The sequence below is a fragment of the Kogia breviceps genome, chromosome 3 (assembly GCF_026419965.1).
Source record: "Kogia breviceps isolate mKogBre1 chromosome 3, mKogBre1 haplotype 1, whole genome shotgun sequence".
In the NCBI taxonomy this organism is placed as follows: Eukaryota; Metazoa; Chordata; class Mammalia; order Artiodactyla; family Physeteridae; genus Kogia; species Kogia breviceps.
Genome location: NC_081312.1, coordinates 98,518,581 through 98,539,404, shown reverse-complemented (window position 1 = coordinate 98,539,404; position 20,824 = coordinate 98,518,581). Strand labels below are relative to the sequence as shown.

The window sequence follows — 20,824 nt, the reverse complement described above, 5'->3', positions numbered from 1 at the left end:
TGTGATGCGATGTCCAATAATTTTAAAGTAACCTATTTGTTTTGATTATGTGCATTTTCTAATTGTATTACAATCGTCGTTTATGTACTAAAGTGAGGAAAAAACTTTATGGATATTGCTCTTTGTTAAATAATATTTTTACAATTTTTAGAAACATAAATATTAATTTTCCTTTTATGGGTTACTCCCGCCACCCCAAATGCCAGGAAAGAGGAGGGAGGCTTTTCCTTTTTATATTCCCTTCTCTATACTGTTGGCTCTTTCTAAAAACCATGGGTATGTATTCAATTCATAATCTAAAGAAGTACAATTCAGTCCTTAAGCAAAAGCTGCCTGTTTTCCTAACCCTCTTATACCTTAACCACAGCCTTATGCTTAAAATGAAGGAAATTTGGAGTTTAAGGTGGAAGCATGTCTATGGCTGATAGTGAGAGTGGAAGACATGGATGGACTAGAATTGAACAATGTATGTGGCCAAGCATTGGTGGGCAGCTCCTCTCAGTATTCTTCTTGAGGTTCCTGGAACAGAATTGATGCCAGGGCCACCCCTAGCTCCAGACTTTGTAGGGCTCAGCTCAACTGTGGTTTTCTGTAAGATTTTTCTTGCAGCTCTTTGTATATCTTTATGATAAATCCCATTTTTCTTAAGGCAACTGAATGGGTGTTTTATTTCTTGCAAGTAAAGAAGCTTGAATAGAACAATATTCATTGTAGAAAATTCAGAAAATATAAAGAATTCAAGTCTTCTTTAATCCCACATTCCATAGCTGTTAACTCTTTGGTTATTTCCTTCCATTATTTTTCTGAATGTTTATTCCTTAAAATTGTGACCTTACAACCTAGATTAATGTTTGCATGCCTTTTCAATGTACTGAGCTCTGTGATCTTATTTCTAGCTCAGAAGAAAATTAAAGCCAAGGTAAATGAGAATAATTGGGTATGTACTTTTAAAACCTGAATTTTTGGGGCTTCCCTGGTGGCGCAGTGGTTGAGAGCCTGCCTGCCGATGCAGGGGACGTGGGTTCGCGCCCCGGTCCGGGAAGATCCCACATGCCCCGGAGCGGAAAAAAAAAAAAACAAAAACACCTGAATTTTGGAGAGATTTAGTTTTATTATGAAAAGATCAGCAAAGAGTATGCTTCTAAACTAATGAGAAAATCAGTGCCATTCACAGTTTCTTAACACTTTCCTCTGTGTTGCTCATGTATTGTATGTCTTGTAAAAGTTTGAATTAAAAGTTTTGTTAGGGAAGACCCAATTTCCTGTGGTCAGGAAATACCTTTTGTCACTTTGATAAATTCACCTTACGCTGTTTAAGCAGAAACTCAATCTTGATTGGATTAGAAGAAGCTGAGGAACACTGAAAGTCCACTCAGGTATTAAATGTCATCTTATTATTGTATAATGAGAACTAAGTAGCTGACTATTGGGCTGGATACCTCCATCCAGTCTATCCCTCTAGGGAAGCAAGTTTATCAGAAGCTTGCCTGGTAAAGATAGCATCAGAAGAGTGGGAATGAGTCATACCATTCAAATGTTTAAAGCTATTGTATTTTGATGACTTGGTGTCCCTGTTATCTTCCTTGGATTGTTCCTGCGTGGTCAGTACCTGAATTCCTGAAAACCTTTCCTCTTAATGCACCTCTGCTCTCATTCCAGTATGTTCATAGGTACTTCAGTTGTGCTCCCACTCTTCATTTCTATTTTTTGGTTAAATGATAACATAGGAAATTTTTAGATTTTCTATACATCATAATGCAGCTTGTGGCGATAAAATAACAATTGCTATTTTGCAGTGATAGGATTTGCTAAAATCATCAAATAAAGACAAAAATCTAATACATCTATCAAATGAATTTATCAAATAAGATTTGAGTCTAGGAGATGTGTTGCAAACCTTGTTGCTTTTTTTGGTTGGAGCTTTCCTTATTTTCTGGCTTTGGTATAAATGAATAGAGGAAAAGCCATTTGGGGCCAAAATTTACTGTATACTTGGGAATGCTTACTGTGTAAGGAAGAGTTAAATCTATAAAAAGTTCTCACTCTCTAAGGCAATTGGAGGTAATTGTTGGTTTAAAATAGTACAATATGCATACTTGTAAAAGCAGCCACGAAGCACACCTTTTAGCTGGTTATTGCTAGCTCTACTATTTTGCGACCACAGATTCCCTTGAAAAGTAAAACTCTGTAGTACAGTGTAAAATACTCAATTTCAGACAAATTTTCAGCTGAATATTTGTTACAAAAGCAAGTCACAGACATTATTTTTTAAAAAATGTTTAAATCAAATAGTGTTAAAGGACTATCATGTTTAGGTTTCTGTGCTCTTAAAAATTCTTCTCTTTGAAAGGCACAACATTTTCTTTGAGTGTATGTGTTAAAGATATTTCTGTGTATTATTGTCCATCAGATTTTATGAACAGACTTTACGAGCAGCTTGCCTGAGAAGTAATACAAAGGAAAATATTCATAATGTTGCTTTATATTTATATGGCTACCTTTGTATGTGAAGTAGTCAGGTTTAGAAAGAATTCTTTGATTTCAGTTATCTGTTAATTTAAGTTTATTCAGTCACTCAACAGATACTTAAGTGCCTGCTCTATGCAGTCAAGTGGCTAGGTTGTGAGGATACGGAGTGCTACTCCCTGATCTTGAGGAACTTGTAGACAGACAAGGAGGGGGAGACAGTATTACAGTGCTAACACATTTAAATCTAAAGCTACAGCACTGTGTAATAAGCTCTGTGAAGGAGAGGTATACCATAATATACATAATAGTGAAGATCTGACTTGGTCTGGGAAATCAGAGAAAGTGTCTCTGCAAAAGCTGAGCTGAGATCTAAAAAAACGAGTTATTGTTAAGTAGCATAGAGGAAGGAAATGCTGTAATCAGGTACCCTGTGAGGGAACCTGGTACTTTTGAATAACTTCACTATGAAAAGAGATTAGAGGGCTGGGAGAAGAGTATCCAGCTTCAAGATTACACTTCAGAGGTCAGTAGGGACCAGACCGTGAAGAATCTTAGAGGTCATGTTAAGGATTTGGTTTTGAGAGCAACAGGAAGTTATTAAAAGAGTGTAAGTACAGTAAGTTTACATTTTAAAAGTTAATCTCTTTGCATTTGATTGCTGTGTAGTAATTCTTAAGGAGTTATGCTGTGTAACCACAACTCAGCTTCTTGGTGGTGGTGGTGGCAGCAGTAATACTTAACTGCCACTTATTTTGCACTTGTTCTGTTAACTCTAATCCTTATGACTAATGAGGTGGTTGATATTACCTTCATCTGACAGATGAGGAAACTGAAGCTCCGAAGGAATAAATAATTTGACCAAGGTCGTTAGCAAATAAGTAATCAAGCTGGGAACTCACTGGGAACTTAGTCCCGGATTTTCTGATGCAAAATCCCTGTTGGCTAGTAGGAGCGAGTGCCCTCAACAATAGACCATTGTACTCTTTCTGGCCAAACTGTACGTTCAGACAAGTTCCCAAAGATGTTTTTAATAATGATAAATTAGTGCTTCTCTGAGATTGAGTGTTTAAACGAATTGAATAATAATAATAATAATAAGCTTCTCTTAGTGTCCACCAGGGGGAGCAAGAAAGACTGATATTTGAATACACTTTGGAATTCTCCAAGTTAGGAATATTCATTCGTAAGCAATTCTATTGAACGCATATTAAGAATAACCATTTAAATGAAATGTGTGTATTTTGATTTAAAAGTAAACATATATCTAGGTATTGAAAATGAGGAATATTTTGTGTAACAAAATATAAAGTTGTTATTATCCCTTAATGATGGTTTTGCTAGGTTGCCTTTGCTGCTTTTGTTTTGAATATGTATCAGTCTTGTATAATTTTTCTACCATGAGTTTGTGTTATATAATTTAAAAAACTCTTATTTTTTGTTTATATGGATGAGGTAAGGGCTATTAAATGGTTTGTAAAGTGTTCAAAATATTCCTTTAATCTAAAATGCATCACCGATCATTTTCATGCATTATTGATTTGCTTGAGAAATCCTTTTCATATCAGCAAGGTAAATTTAGGCCATCACTTAATCTGAGTCTTCAAAATTCTGAATTACTGTAGTCTGAATTTAAGAAAATGTATTCAGTAGAAATAAAAGATGTATTATTTTGGAATCTTGGTTGTCACATTAATAAGAACATCTTAGAGTATAAAAGAAGAAATTCATTATGAATAATATATTTATTTAATAGGATTCAGACTTAGAACTGAGTTCATGGTATCGGCTTTCTCTCGCATCCATTTTGTAGAATTGGTAAAAAGTATAAAACCAAGGTAACCCTTCTGTGGAATGATTATTAAATAATCTGTACCCCTTTTTTTGCCAGCATGGTATAGAAAAGAATTTAAGTTTAGAATTAGATAGTCTTGAATTTGAACTTTTACTGTGTCGCGTGGTAGCTATTTAACGTTGGCAAGTCAGTAAACTTCTCTAAGTTTCTTTCTCTTTATACGGAAAATGAAAATGGTAATAACAGTCTTTTTTGCTTATAGTTGAGGACTACATGAAGTGTATATGAAGTGCTTATTATTAATAATAAATGTTAATTTATCAGGTTTGCAACCTTGTTTTTATTTTTGCCACAACCTCACTTTCAACAACTAAACTGAACTTATTTATCCTTTTAGTAATCTATATTTACTCATACCCCTAGCTGCTACAGAAACATAGATCCTTCACTAACTGTACTAGTCTATAACCACAGGCATCTTGCACTATATTCAGCTACCAAAATAATAGCTACATATTGCAGAATCCCTCCCCTTTTTACCTTTTGCTTCATTTGATTTCTGTATTAATCAACTTTGCTACAGCAACAAACAACCCCCAAATTTTGGTGGCTTATAACCACATTACATTACACATAGACTCTGGGCTGCCTGTGCAGAGTGACTCTACTCCACATGTTTTCATTCTAAGACCCAGACTGAAGGAGCAGCCTCTGTCTGGACCTGCCATTTACGTGGTACTGAGAACTCAGAGGGCTGGCTGAAACTTGTGATACCTCTTAAAGCTTTTGTTCAGGTGTGGAGTGCTTCATGACTGCCAAAGCATGTCACGTGGCTAGGCTCAAAGTCAGTGAGGCACAGGGACAAATATTGTTCCCATTGGAGGTATAGGCAAGTTATAAATTAATGGGCAGGGCTGTATATAGCCTCTTCCAAGGATGGGCATGGTAAAGAGTGAACAATAATATAATCTACCACAATCTGTCCTCTTGATTACAAATATTAACTTTCTTCCCTTCTGCATACTAGATTTATTTATCCCTTCCTCCAGAAAAATACCCCAAGAATTTCTTTCAGTCGTTAGAATTTCTACATCATTTCTTTTTTTTTTTTTGCGTTATGCGGGCCTCTCACTGTTATGGCCTCTCCCGTTGCGGAGCACAGGCTCCGGACGCGCAGGCCCAGCGGCCATGGCTCACGGGCTTAGTTGCTCCGCGGCATGTGGGATCTTCCCGGACCAGGGCACGAACCCGTGTCTCCTGCATCGGCAGGCGGATTCTCAACCACTGCGCCACCAGGGAAGCCCCTCTACATCATTTCTGTATGTAGATTTTCTTGACCCAGAGACCAGTTATCTTCCACCCTCCATCTCTCCAACATACAATGTTGGAGCAGGGATAGGCTATCCACAGTAAACCCTCCTGTTAAGAAAGGGGAAGAATGGAGGCACATAGCAATCACACTACAATTGTCCTTGGCAATTGTAAGAATATTCTTGGGTAAATATAGTGAGGCCTCCTTTTCCTGGCAGTAGGGAGTGTTCCTTGATTAGGCCCTGGTTTTGGTCCTGTGTGAGGCGCTCTAGTCCACTGTTTTCCGTGGCCATTGGCTATGCCCTCTGTGAGGTATTTCCTTTAATATACCATGTTCATCCATATTGGAACAGAGTACTGGAGGGTATACCCTTCTTAGCTGGGGAATGAGGTAAGTGTTGAGCAGCTTTCTTGGCCTGCTTCTTGTCTACAGAAATTTGGGGACCCAAAGATGGTCTAGAAGAGTAACAGACCCTTAACTTAGTCTGGATTGTTTTGGAAGTTGTCTTTTGTCTTCTTATCTATTTGATTTTAGTCAGATCCACGTGCCATGTACTAGTTATATCCTCAATTCTTTGAGATATGCATTTTTCTCTAGACATCAATACAATTATCTTGAACTTATCAGGCTTATGTGGGACCACATCCTTAGTCTCTTCCTGTGGGGAGTTCCCCTCCAAGCCATTTTGTTCCATTGAAAGGGTTTACTGGGTGAAAGGAAAACATTTGTTTCCTTTACTCACAACTTACTGAATACTTTTGCACTCCCAAGTATGTGTGGGTTTTTCCACACCAATCAATTCTCCAATTCTCTGTGGGCACTGACTGGGTGCCCTATAAGGTAACTCAATTCTGCCACTACCCAGAATTAGCTCAGACCTTACAGGTTAAGGGCTCAGTCCTGCAAGACTGCCCCTCTCCCACTTTAGATGCCAATCACAAGTCCAATCATTTCACCAAGTTGTCTAATATTTTATACCTAACAGTTTTATTTACCACTACACTATGTGGTTTGCCATTACAGTTTCCTTGCTGTCTGCCACCTGGCCTGAATGCCTACATCACATACTTTTATTATTTTTGGCGGTGGTGGTGATGAAAGTAGCACCCTACTTCTGGTACCAGTTTCTACAGTGTTCAGCTTTGTTGTAGTAATTACCTCCACATTTCAGTGGTTTCTCAAAATAACAAACTTATATTTCCTACTGACTTTATGTTGTAGACTGTGAGTCAGCTCTGTAGAAATAGCCTGTGACTCCCCTCCAGAACCAAGGCTTAAGGAACAACCCTTATATGAAATCTCTTGACAAAGTACTGAAGCAAGAAGGCTGGCCCAAGTTCGTGTTGCTGCTTCGAGTTTTTGCTTAGATGCGATGTACGTCACATCTGTTCACATTCTATTGGCCAAAACATACGACATGGGCAATCCCCAAATTAATAACCGAGGGATGTCTATTCTTTCCCTATGAGATTATGTACAAGTCACACATGTGTGACATATATATATAATCATCTTGCAAGGAAGTAGGGGATTGAATAATCTCAAATAATAATACTGTCTACCACAACTTTCTCACATAGTTTTGGATAATGCACAAAAATCAGAGTATATCCTTTTTAAAATTTAATGTCATATTACCTTAATATATTGTATCAATCAGGGTTCTTCAGAGAAATAGAACTAATAGGAGATATCTATATATTTGTATCTCATAGATATCTATATCTAAGAGAGAGATTTATTTACTTTAAGGAATTGGCTTACATGAGTATGGGGCTGAAAAATCTGAAATGTGTAAGGCAGCCCGGCAGGCTAGGAACTCAGGCAGGATTTCTGTGTTACAGTCATGAGGCAGGATTGCTTCTCTGGGAATTTTTAGATTTTGCTCTTTAGGTCTTCAACTAATTGGATGAGGCCTACCCCAAATTATCAAGGGTTATCTCCTTTACTTCAGGCCTGCTGATTTCAGATGTTAATCACATCTACAAAATACCTTCATAGCAGCATCTAGACTCCTGTTTGACCAAACAACTGGTCATCATAGCAGAGCCAAGTTGTCATATAAAATTTACCCTCATATGTACATAATGCTATTTTGCAGAGAGAAGAGTATGAATACAGAGAGTGCTTTCTAATAGGTCTCGAGGAAAGGCAGCAAACAAATTAGCTTGATCACAACTAATAAATTAGATGTATTTTGGCTGAAGATATTTGAGCATCTAAAACGGGTTGGCAAACTGAGGCCCACTGCCTGTTTTTTTTTTTTTTTTTTTTTTTTTTTTTAATAAATAAAGCTTTGGGGCTTCCCTGGTGGCGCAGTGGTTGAGAGTCTGCCTGCCGATGCAGGGGACACGGGTGCGTGCCCTGGTCCGGGAAGATCCCAGATGCCGCGAAGCGGCTGGGCGCGTGAGCCATGGCCACTGAGCCTGCGCGTCCGGAGCCTGTGCTCCGCAACGGGATAGGCCACAACAGTGAGAGGCCCGCGTACAGCAAAAAAAAAATAAAATAAAATAAAAAAAAATAAATAAAGCTTTATTGTAACACAGCAATGCTGTTTTTTGTTTTTTTGTTTTTTGTATATTATCTGTGACTGTTTTCATTCTACAGTGGCAGAGTTGAATAGTTACAATAGAGAATGCATGGCTTGCATGTCCTAAAATACTTACCATCTAGCCCTTTACAGAAAATGTCTGCCAACCCTTAAAGAATACATAGAAATGGTGCTTGCGGTCCTTGCTTTGTTATAGTCCACTCCTAGTTCGGTATTTCCATTCAAGTAGGAATGTATACTTATTAAGCATTACAGTAGCAATGTTTTATTGTTGAAAGCCGCATATTTTATTAGATTCATAAAATTTAATAATTTCTTAATTGTTTCATTGCACAGCCATTCAGATTTTTTAGATCACATGCTGAGTTCAGTTTTTTATGGATAAAATATATATGAATCCTGTTAGTTTTTAAATGAATACTTGTGTATCTTTGGGAATGAAGAGAAAGTATTTTTTACTATAAAATTTGATCAACTTCATATTATTACAATTGCAGAATTCATTGTATGTATCTATTTTCCTTCTTTTAAGATGGTTAAAACGGTATTTCTGTGCCCAGCTTATCCCCTTTTTTAGATAATGGGTTAAAAAAAAGTAAACTATTATTTTTTAATTTGATTGCTCTTGTATCTGTAAAATTGAGTTAGAGTACAAGATGTATTTTTTTCCCAACCAAATAGTAAATTGCAGCTTTTGTTAGTAGAGAGAGTCTAGGCCCTGGATTCAGACAGTCCTAGGTTTAAATGTAGTGTTTTACAACAACAGCTATTTTACTTGCTGCTGACTTCATAGGTCAGCAATTTGGGCTGGGCTCTGCTGCATGGTTGTTCCACTGGTCTTGTCTGGGGTTACTCATGTGGCTGCCAAGTCATCTGGTAGCTCCTATAGTGCTGGGTGGTCTAAGTTGGCCACGCTGATGTGTCTGGCACTTTATGCTAGCTTGCATGAGTGGGTGGCTGGGCTCTTTCTTTCTTAAGCTCTCTCATGCTCTGGGTCACTAACTTGTTTACGCTGTGTCAGCAGCATCCCAAGAGGGGAAGCTGTAAGGTCTCTTGAGACTTAGATTCAAAGTTCTACAGGGTCACTTCTGCCACATTCTATTTGTCAAAATAAGTTACAAGTCCAGCCCAGATTTACAGGATGAGGAAATAAATGCCATCTTTTGATGGGAATCATGGCAAAATCATATAGCAAAGAGTGGGCTTACAGGAGTGAAAGGAATTAATAGTAGCTGCACAGTCCAACACTGTAAATTGCTTAGTTTCCTTATGCCCCATTTGGAAAGTAGAAATAACAATATGACTTAGAGAGTTCTTATAGTGTAACAAGTATTTCTTAAAGAATTTTGAAACTGAATCTTTATTTTAAATGCTGTGTTTTCTTGTTATATACCTAAATATCATGAGACTATTCATTCTTTCTCATTATTAATTTGGTCATGTATTTTTAACATGGGAGAAATATATTAAGACTCACTGGAAGGAAATCCTGCTTAAAAAGCTGTGCGGGAAGAGTTATGCATATGTGTAGAACTATTATTCATTTCATAATTTTAAAAAAGCAGTTAACTTCTAATATGTTTACAAAAACATATATTTTCTTATAACCCTCTGTTTGTACGTATCTTTATATTTCCCGCTTTTAATTTTAAAAATACTGGCTAGTCGGGTAAGATTTATTATTAGTTCAATTCTTGAAGGGTCTTTTGAGTTCTAGCAAACATGTTTTTGTTTAGCTAATGTTTCTTTGCAAAGCCAAGAAAAAATAGAAAGCCAAAGAAACAAAAATATCTCTTATTTTTCACTGTGGTCAAACCCCATCAGAGGCTCTTTTTTAAGTGTATCTGTTTTGCTTTTTACTTTATCAAGAATAAACATAGAATGCTTCCTAAATCTGTGCTGTTTTGAGATATATATGTATATCAAACATTAGCCAAAATGTTTGTTAAAACTCATCAGAGGTATTACTCTGTTCATTGGTGTATGTAAGGTGGGGTAGGAGGCATAATAGACCCTTCTCTGTTTTTACCTTTATATTGAAAAAATTTCACTCATGACATTTAGGGATTTAAAGAATTCTATTTTGAATACATTTTTTTCTAAAATTTTCTAGGGAAAAAGTTTATATTTATTTCTCCCAAATAACCAATTGCTTAACATTTTAAAGGGAATCTTAAACAAAATCTTATTTATCCAGCCTGAGAGCTCTATTCTTGTATGATATACATTTATAATTTTTTGTGTTTAAGATCTATATATATATTTACTTTAGAATTTAATTCTTCTTCTGGTGAGGAAGGGTGAAATAAGTAATATTATGAAACAAATGATGCTTATTAAAATTGGAGAGGCAATTTCCTGTCTATTTTAAATAACCTCTTTTGGGTCCCTAGACAGTTCTAATAAAGGAGCAAATACCTGCAATAGTTAAGCGTAGACAGTCTGGTATTTATACAACAGACTAGAATAGAATCAAACTGGGTGGTTAGGAAATCTTATCAAAGCAGTGCTGAGTCTTTTTGACTCCAGTTGTTTAAAGTTTTTTTAGATTTCATAGCACCTTCAGTCCTTAAGATGTTAGATTTATTAAGTAATAATAATGTAGTTATTATTATTGTTGTCTTTTTTGTGCTTGACATTTTTATGTAGAGAAATCCAGTAAAGCAGGATTAAACCTGTTAACATCTTAATCAGAAAAATGATTGATGGGGTATAATTTTCCCTTTTCCTCTATTTGTTCCATTGACTCCTGACTATATAGTACTTTCAGGTCACACAGTGGAAGGCTTGAGAGGATAAGATGGGGTCTAATTAAATAATAAATAATTTTATTAAAAAATAAATAATTTTTCTGATAAGGAAAAATCAGAAAGGGAAGAGAGTCCGGGGTCTGGGAAGAAGACAGTGGATGCGCAGCTTTTGTTTTCCTGGTTTATTTTAACATTCTTTTTTTTCCTTTTTCTATTATGTAAGCTCTAATTTGCTGTTATATAAGAAAGAAGAGTAAATAATCTTTGGACTAAATGGAATGGGGGAAATATTTCTGTCATCAATCCAGTGAACTGTAGAACAGCTTTTAATTGGGCAGCCTAATCTTCGAGGAATGTTTATGCTTCATGAGCTTTGCTTTCTGCTGTTTGCTTCATTTTCAGTTGTGGCAGAGCTCGTCTTGGGTTTAGTAACAGGAATGGTGATAATTGTAGGATACTGTGGAAGCCTGTTGTACTTTTGTTTCAATTAGATATTTAGGGGTTTGCCTAAATGTATGTGTTGTTTAGCTTTTATTTAGAATTTTTTTCCCCTCGGGGAAGACTTTATTTAGTTGCCTCTATGTTCTTTTTCTTGAAGAGCCTTATCTTGAGGATGTGATTGTGAAATTCTGTTTTTGGGGGTGCTATTTCTCTTTTATGGTGGTTTTTTTTAGTGTAGTTCATTGCAAAGTTTGTTTAGGTTTCCAGGTCTGAGGTGGGTGAGGTACATTATGATATTTATTATGTTACAATAATTGATTAATCTTATAAACATTTCAAGGCAAGTTAAGACTTAGCTGTATATTGTTCAATATAAATGCTTGGAAGTGAAAAAAAGTAGCACTTTAGGATGAATTATTTTTTTAGACTTGATTCTAAAGTGGCCAAAAGAACCTTACGAAGAAGAGTTGCTTTAGTTCCTGAGTTAAGTCCCTTTTGAAAAATTTTGATGACAAAACTGGGGAATCTCACATTTTAGATCTGGTAGTGCCTGCCCCCCTCCCCCTCCTCATCCCGTGATCCCTCTTACTCATTATTAGTCAGCTAAACTGGCCTTCTTTCAACCATGCCAAACTCACTTCATTGCTTGTTCTCTTCTGAAATGTAAATTCTCTCAGACTGGCTCTTCCTTTTCACTCCAATCCCATCTTCAATATCGCCTTCTCAGAAGTTTCTGGGTTACCCAACCCAATAGTCTATCCCCAGCATTCCATCGCATCTCCTTCCCAGTTCTCATCTGATAGTTTTTTTTTTTTTTCCTTAGTTGTTTAACCCTATTTTGTTCCTTTAGAACATCAAATTCCATTAGAAGAGAGACTTTGATGTTTATGGCCTTGATGGTGGTGGTGGTTTCACTGGAATAGACTTATTCTCAAATTCATTGAGTTGTATACATTAAATATGTACTGCTTTTTACATGTCAATTATACTTTAATAAAGTAGTTTAAAAAAGGAGAGAGACTTTGTCTGTCTTACTTACTTCTATATCCCTAGTGCCATGCATGACATGTAGTAGGTGCTTCATTAAAGTTTGCATATGCAAATGTGGAAATTTTTGTCCTTTTTTTTTTTTTTTTTTGCTGTAAAGGACATCTAAGTTTATGATGTTTAAATTTTTAAAGATACTTGCATTTTTACATCAAAGATTTATTTTCAGATGATTTGAGAAATGGAAATAGCTTAATTAGTGGAAAGGACTGGACAACAAGTCATAACAATAGGATTCTCTAATCATTCTGCAACTAACTGCAATTGTCTTATACGAAATCCGTAATCTCCTAGTGACTCAATTTCTGGATGTATAATATGAGAAACACTGTTAGCATTTCACATGATGGGGCTGAGAGAGGTAGTAGGGGTAACACTATTCAGGGATTTGTAGACATCATAAAGGAATTTGTCTCCTACAGGAACAGAAAACTACTGAAGGATTTTAAGTAAGGTGGGAGAGGGTATTTGGAAGGGAGTGGTGTAGTGGTGGTGGTATGATTAGGTTTTCATTTTGAAAATCACTCTGGCTACAGTGTGGAGAATACAAGGGAAGGGGCTGGAATGAATATAGAATGAATATAGAGTGTTTAGGAGATTAATGCAGTTATCCTGGTAAGGAATGGTGCTAACTTGAAGTAGGGTAATGTCGATGGACCTGGAGATGAGCTGGTGGATTTGAGTAATAAGGGGGAGGTAAAGTCACTGGGATTTGGTGAGTCAGGTGTCAAGACTCATTTCTAGGTTTCTGTCTTGTACATGGTATCATTTACTGTGTTACTGAAAGTTGGAATAGGATCAGATTTCAGGAGGAAGAACATGTTTATAGTTTGGGACATGGAGGCACTTTTAAGACACTGAAGAAGAATTGTCGAGAAGATATTTGAATACATGGGCCTAGAGATAGAGAAGCCTGGGTTGCAATATGGAAGTCATATGTGAATAGATTTTTAAATTGATATATCATGAATATGAAGTGCTTCATAAACCATAAAGGGCTACAGTTGTGTTTAGTTTCCTAATTTGTGGTGCTATTTCAAACCTGGTGATTTCTCTACTCATCTTTTATTTTTATATTATTTTTTATTTTTAGAATAACAAAAAATATTTTACTAAAACATAAGATTTACAGAAGTTTCCAGACAAGCGATACAAAATGGTCATAAGCTTTTTCTTGAAGGGAGGATTCTACACTTGACAGCAAAGTCACAATGTTATTAGTGAGGGTTGTGATGTTTGTTTAATGTTCCCATTTTGGTTCAAACAATCAAGCTTGTCCACTACAGCATCTAAATAAAGTTAGACTTGGCTAGAGAGCATATTCTAAAGAACTGGCTAGCTGCTTTTAACCACTGCAATTAGATCATCAAAAAAGGGGGGAAAGGAGCCCATAAAATTAAAATAAAACTAACTTCCCCCTCACCAAAAAAAATAAAGAAAGAAAATAAAGAAAAACACCTACCCTCACCCCCCTCCTTGCAGCTAACCCTGACAACTACCTTCATTCACAGTGCTTTCTACTTAAACCATGATGGGGGAAAATGAGTAAAAGCAGAAAGGACCCTTTGCTTTTAAATGTTTCGCAAAAATCCAGATTATACTTCTAGCCTCTGCTCATGCTTTACAACAGTGAATCAGGACAAGACATATTTGCTAATGGGCATTTAATCATCAAAGGACTGAAGATGTCTGGGCTTTTATTCTGTAATGTTTCTAAAACTGTGTCCATTAAATGCAAACAAAAAAGGAAGAAGTCTTGGCGGAACTGGAGAAGTGATGCACACTTGACGATCGGATTGATTTAAATATTATTCATGGCATATAGCCTAGTCCATGCTCTAGCTGTTTCTATGGCTTGGGCTTCATTGGTCTTCCACTGCTTCGCTACATCATTTGCTAGTGGATCATCTGGATTGGGAGCACTTAACAAAGCCTGGATCTGTGCAGATCTACAGTGCTGGGGACCACTTATCTTTCAAAATATCTAAACATATTCTTCCCAAATTGTCTACATTAGGATGATAAGTTTTGGTCATGAAACGTACTTTAGAGGCTGCCATTGGGTATTCTTCTGGAAGGAATAGTTCAAGTTTAAAAGTCCCTTCCTCAAAAGGGGAATCCTGAGGCTCATCAATGACCACATGAAAATAACGGGTGTTGCTCTCATCTGGTTCTGCTTTGATGCTGGGAACTGGTTCTGCCAGCAAACGCTGGGTTTCCTTGATAATCCTGAGGGGTAGCCCAGCCATCTTGTCAGATCCAGAGTTCAGCCTCTGGTGTCATCTCCCTACTCATCTTTTAGTAGATAGTTTAGTCATTTTTTTCTACAAACTTTTTTCTGATTTCCCTCTTTTGAACTACTTCTATACCTTACATGTAATTAATGTGGTATTATAGCAGTGTATTATGATTATGTGCACATTTACATATATATCTGTGTCTTTTTCATATTGTGAGATCAGTTAAAGAAAGTGACTGGGTTTTTTTCCTGTGAATTGCCTGAGGCCAGGTCTCATGTATGTTTTGTTCCCTATGGTATATCCAGCACCTAACGTGTGATGTAGCACATATCAAATGATCATGTATATTTGAATGTTGAGTCAAGTATTCATATCCCTTTACACATAGATGCTCAGTAAATTTTTACTGAACAATTATCCCATATTTTGGCAGTTATTCAGTACTTATTTTATAAACATTATATAAAAGACAAAACTCTTTTGCTGCTTCTCCTTATCTATATTAGGGGTTTTTGATCTTGGGGCTCATGGACTCCATATTTGTAGAGAGGAGATCAAGGAACCCCCTGAAAGTAAATGTAAATTTTTCTGATTCTGTGCTTATGTATAATTTTTAAAAGAGGGTCCATTGCTTTCATCAGATCTTAATGGCGTCTGTGACACCAAAATGATGAAGATCTGTGAATTAGATACTGTTCTTTAGCATGACTTTTCTTGGTTTTAAGCAGTTTTCTATGAAAGTTTTGTGGTAATCCTGTATATTTTTCTTTTGGATAATGTATCCAAAATTGCCTTTAGTCTAAAACTGGTCTTGAAATCATATTAGCTGTGGTCTGTTGAGTTCATCCCTTAAATATGTAAGTACTTTATATGAATTTGCATATATTTTAAAGTCTACTTGTTTATTTGCATCTATAAAGTTCTTCTCAGGAGACCTTCTATCCTAAATATTGCATAAATGAAACAACTGTTGGACTTATTTATGTTTAAGAAATTTTGATTAAACCTTTTAACAGAGAAGAAATTTGAGCTTAATATAGAAAATTTTTAGTAATTTTTTTCTGCATGGTGGAATTATAGGTCATTTCTATTTTATATGTAAAATTAAATATATTACAGATTTTCTACATTGAAGATGAATTACTTTAAAAATTTTTTAAATATTTAATTTCTGAAAAAGTTACAAATTTGCAGTTGATACTAATATGAGGGAATCACTGTAAGAACTTTTAAGTGATTTCCTTTATGGTGATCTAGATTTTAAAGTTATCATCCATTTAGGTCTACCTAGTGAAATAACTGCTTTGTGTTAGAATGTTATATTTATTCTCTAGAAATAGCTGTATTTGACTTTTACCATAGATGTGTTGGCTTGCTGCATTCTGAGTTTGATGAATATCTTCTTTTCAAACCAGTGCAGCACTGAGGTATAGAAATATATTTATTATAATATGTGGTAAACATTAATGCTTTTTAAAAAAACACTGCTTCTTTTTAGAATGCTTTCATTTGATGGCACAGGGCTCATCTTGTAAGTATATGGCTGTGAATGACAATAGCTTCATTTTAATCCAGAGAAGACTGAGTGGAGAGGATATATACTGCGTTTCCTGCCATATTAGTGAATCAGTGAAGGGTCTTGGTAATAAGCATGTAATATAGTTTAAAAGTTTATACATCAGATTTATTGGACCATGTATCGAAAGTACATGAAATACAGAAGTTGAGAGAATAGTTTAGTATAATGAACCCCAATGAACCTATAACTCAGCTTTAACCTATGGCCAATCTTGTTTCATGTATATCCTCACCCTCTTAATTTTGTTTTTAAAAAGTTTATTAATTGATATGAATCAAGCTAATGATATTGTGAGAGATTGCATTTCTTTTGTTTTATTATTCTTACTTTTAATTGTGGTGAAAAGACACACACAGTTTACCATCTTAACCATTTTTAAGTGAATCTTTCAGTAGTGTTAAGTATATTCACATTGTTGTGTAAATTATCACCAGAAGGTTTTCATCTTGCAAATCTGAAATGCTATATCCATTAAACAACAACTCCCCATTTTCCTCTTTCCCCAGACCATGGTAATCACCATTCTACATTTTGTTTCTATGAATCTGACTACTTTGTATACCTCATATAAGTGGAATCATACAGTGTTTATCTTTAGGGGGCTGGGATTTATTTCACTTAGCATAATGTCCTAAAGATTCATCTATGGTGTAGCATGTGACAGAATTTCCTTCCTTTTTATGCCTGATTCATATTTCATTGCATGTATATACCGCATTTTGTTTATCCATTCATCTATCAATGGATATTTGGGTTGCTCCACCTCTTGGCTATTGTGAATTATGCTGCAGTGAACATGGGTGTGCAAACACCTCTTTGAGGCCCTACTTTCAATTCATTCAGATATGTACCCAGAAAAGGGATTGCTGGATCATATGGTAGTTCTATTTTTAATTTTTTGAGGAGCCTCCATCTTGTTTTCCATAGTGGTTGCACCATTTTTCATTCCCACCAACAGTGCCCAAAGGGTTCCAGTTTCTCCACATCCTTGTCAACACTTACTATTTCTATTTTTTTGATAGTAGCCATCCTAATGGGTGTGAAGTGATATCTCATTATGATTTTGATTTGTGTTTCTCTAATTTAATGATGTTGAGCATCTTTTTATATGCTTGTTGGTCATTTGTATATCATCTTTGGAGAAATGTCCATTCAAGTCCTTTGCCCATTTTTAACTGGGTTATTTGTTTCTTTATAATTGAGTTACAGTTCTTTACATATTCTGCATATTAAACCTTCATCAGATATATGATTTGGAAATGTTTTCTCCCATTCTTTAGGTTGCCTTTTCACTCTGTTGTTTGTATCCTTTGATGTACAGAAGTTTTTAAGTTTGATGTAGTCCCATTTGTCTATTTTTGCTTTTGTTGCCTGTGCTTTTGGTGTCATATCTAAGAAATCATTGTTAAATCCAAAGTCATGAAGCTTTTCCCCTATATTTTCTTCTAGGAGTTTTATATTTAGATGTTAAATTTAGGTCTTTAAATTTAGCCTTTAATCATTTTGAATTAATTTTTCTATATGGTGTAAGATAAGGGTCCAACTTCATTCTTTTGCATGTGGATATCCAGTTTCCTCAACACCATTTGTTGAAGAGACTGTCCTTTCCCCATTGAGTGGTCTTCTCACCCTTGTCAAAGATCATTTGACCACATATGTGAGGGTTTATTTCTAGGTTCTTTATTCTATTTCATTAATCTAAGTATCTGTCTCTATGCCAGTACTATACTGTTTTGATTACTTTAGCTTTGTAATATGTTTTGAAATCAGGAAGTGTGAGACCTCCAACTTTGTTTTTCTTTTTCAAGATTATTTGGCTATTTGGTTTCCCCTGAAAGTCAGTATGAATTTTAGGCTGGATTTTTCTATTTCTGAAAAAAATGCCTTTGGAATTTTGATAGAGATTGTGTTGAATCTGTGGATTGCTTTGAGTAGTATTGACATTTAACAATAGTAAGTTTTTTAAGCTGAACACGAACTGTCTTTCTATTATTTGTGTCTCCTCTAACTTCTTTCAGTAATGTTTTGTAGTTTTTGGTATACAGGTCTTTCACTTCCTTGGTTAGGTTTATTCCTAGTTATTGTATTATTATTTATTTTTTCAAGTTAGTGTTTTTGTTTTTGTTTTGTTTTTAACATCTTTATCGGAGTATAATTGCTTTACAACGTTGTGTTAGTTTCTGCTGTATAACAAAGTGAATCAGCTATAAGCATACATATATCCCCATTATTGTATTATTTTTGATGCTATTGTAAGTGGAATTGTTTTCTTAATTTTATTTCTGGATTGCTCATTGTTAGTGTATATAGAAGCACAATTGATTATTGTGTTTTGATTTTGTATCCTGTAACTGTGCTGAATTCATTTATTAGTTTTAAAAACCATTTCTTTTTCTTGTGGAATTTTTAGGGTTTTCTATGTATAACGTCATGGCATCTGCAAACAGAGATAATTTTATCTCTTCCTTTCCAATTTGGATACCTTTTTTTTTTTTTTTTTTTTTTTTTTTTTTTTTTTTGCAGTACACGGGCCTCTCACTGTTGTGGCCACTCCTGTTGTGGAGCACAGGCTCCAGACATGCAGGCTCAGCGGCTATGGCTCACGGGCCCAGCCACTCTGCGGCATGTGGGATCTTCCCAGACCGGGGCACGAACCTGTGTGCCCTGCATCAGCAGGCAGACTCTCAACCACTGCACCACCAGGAAAGCCCTGATAGCTTTTATTTCCTTTTCTTGTCTAATTGTTCTGGGTAGGACTTCTAATACTATGTTGAATAAAAATGGTGAGAGTGAGAATCCTCATCTTGTTCCTGGTCTTAGAGGATAAGTGTTTCACCATTGAATGTGATGTTAGCTATGTGCTTTTCATATATTACCATTATTATGTTGAGGTAATTTCCTTCTATTTCCAGTTTTTTGAGTGTTTTTATCATGAAAGATTTAAAATCTTATTTAATGATATTTCTACATTAGTTGAGATGATCATGGACTTTTGTCCTTAAGTCAGTTAACGTGGTGTATTACATTGATCAATTTTTATGTGATGAACTGTCCTTGCATTCCAAGAATAAATCCCACTTAGTCATGGTGTATAATCCTTTTAATGTGCTGTTGAATTCAATCTGTCCCCCTGATTATTCTGATTACTTTTGAAGTAAATACCAGAAACAGGCATTAAGCTGATAAACAGGTAAACATATGATATAAGGGCAGATACTGATAACTATTATGAAGATAAGTGAAACAGGGCAGAAAGATAAAGAGTGGCAAGGGTAGAATGGGGCTGGTACTGTTTAGATACAGAGGTTTGAGAAGCCCTCTAAGCAGTGATATTTAAGAAGAACCAGAATGAAGGTGAGGGAAGAACCTTAAGGCACAGGGGACAGCAGAGGTGGGAATTTGCATAGAGCACTTGGGAAATACCTGGGGAAGTGGAGGGAGCGAGAGTAGGAACAAGAGAGTTAAGTCAGAGGCTGGGGAGGTTCTGGATATCTGCAGAATAGGAGGGCACATAAATCCCATCTCCTGAGCCTTAGTTATTAGCACAGACAGCTCCATATATGGCTTTTATTACTCATTGCAGATTTCCCCCTGTCTTTTTATTTCCTTTGCCTTTGCTGTCCTATATATAGAAAGAATGTGCTTGCTTTGTTAACCAAAGGACAGGGCCTGAGTTCTATCCCACCCAGATTTCCTCTGAAGATGGGTGAAATGGAGTGGTTGGAGTCACTGGGTCCAGCCAAGAATCCATGGTGATGTCTAATGTGATTTGGGAGAAAAAAAAAAATCATTGTTTCAAAAATAAAACATTATGGTATATGATCTTATATATTTTATAATTAGAATATGTACCCAATATTTTAAATTTAAATAGTAGGAAATGGATTTCTTGATGAAATTCGTAACAGAACTTTTAACTGGCAGCATGATCTATAGTATAGGGTTACCTCCTTCCTATAAACAGTTGTGTTGGGATGTTTAGCATTCCCATGAAATGATTTCCCAAATCTGCCTTTTTGGAGGAAGTGTAAATTACTCTTGTGCTACTGTGGGAACTAGACAGTACAGAACACCCTGGAGCTTGTAGACATTTGTCACCATCCTTGATAATGTAAGGAATGTTGTGGTTACAAGCATGTTAAACATCATGGAGAATGTGGAGAGGTTGTTTGCTTTGTCCCCAAATGGAGTTTTATTTACAATCTTGCTTAGTGATTTATGCATTTGTCTCCTCTAGTATTTAATCATTTTATTTGTTTGTTAAAATCCCTGAATCTAGATAATTTGATTCCACTGATAAAATATTTACTTGTTATATTAGGCAGGGTGCTAAACTTAGAAATTTAAGAGTACTGAGTTAAATTTAAAATTTGTTGAAAAGTATTCATCATAATGCAGACTATTTAATGTCTTGGCAGTGCCTCTGGCTCTTCTCATTTAACGTGTTAGGAGACAGACTGGCAGCAGTTGTAAGCTGAAACCTGGTTGTATGCAGAACGAGACTGATAGGGGTACGAGGAAAATGGAGAAAATCTGAAAATGTTTCTGTGTATGTGTGTGTTTCCTTAAATTAAAGTGTGACACATTTGCTTAAAATAGAATTTTATATTCTGTTTATCAAGGTTATTATAACTTCATGATAG

General features: G+C 35.7%; 2 protein-coding genes across 2 annotated transcripts in view; one reads left to right on the top strand and one right to left on the bottom strand.

Annotated features, from left to right (window-relative positions):
• UACA (uveal autoantigen with coiled-coil domains and ankyrin repeats) overlaps positions 1-20,824 on the top strand; it is an 87,709-nt gene that overhangs the window by 21,837 nt on the left and 45,048 nt on the right. The window lies entirely within an intron of this gene.
• On the bottom strand, positions 14,158-14,611 carry LOC131752240 (ubiquitin-conjugating enzyme E2 N-like). Its single transcript, XM_059056418.2, is given in 2 exon segments — positions 14,158-14,302; positions 14,304-14,611. Coding segments are annotated over 2 exon segments (447 nt in total). The 3' UTR covers positions 14,158-14,163.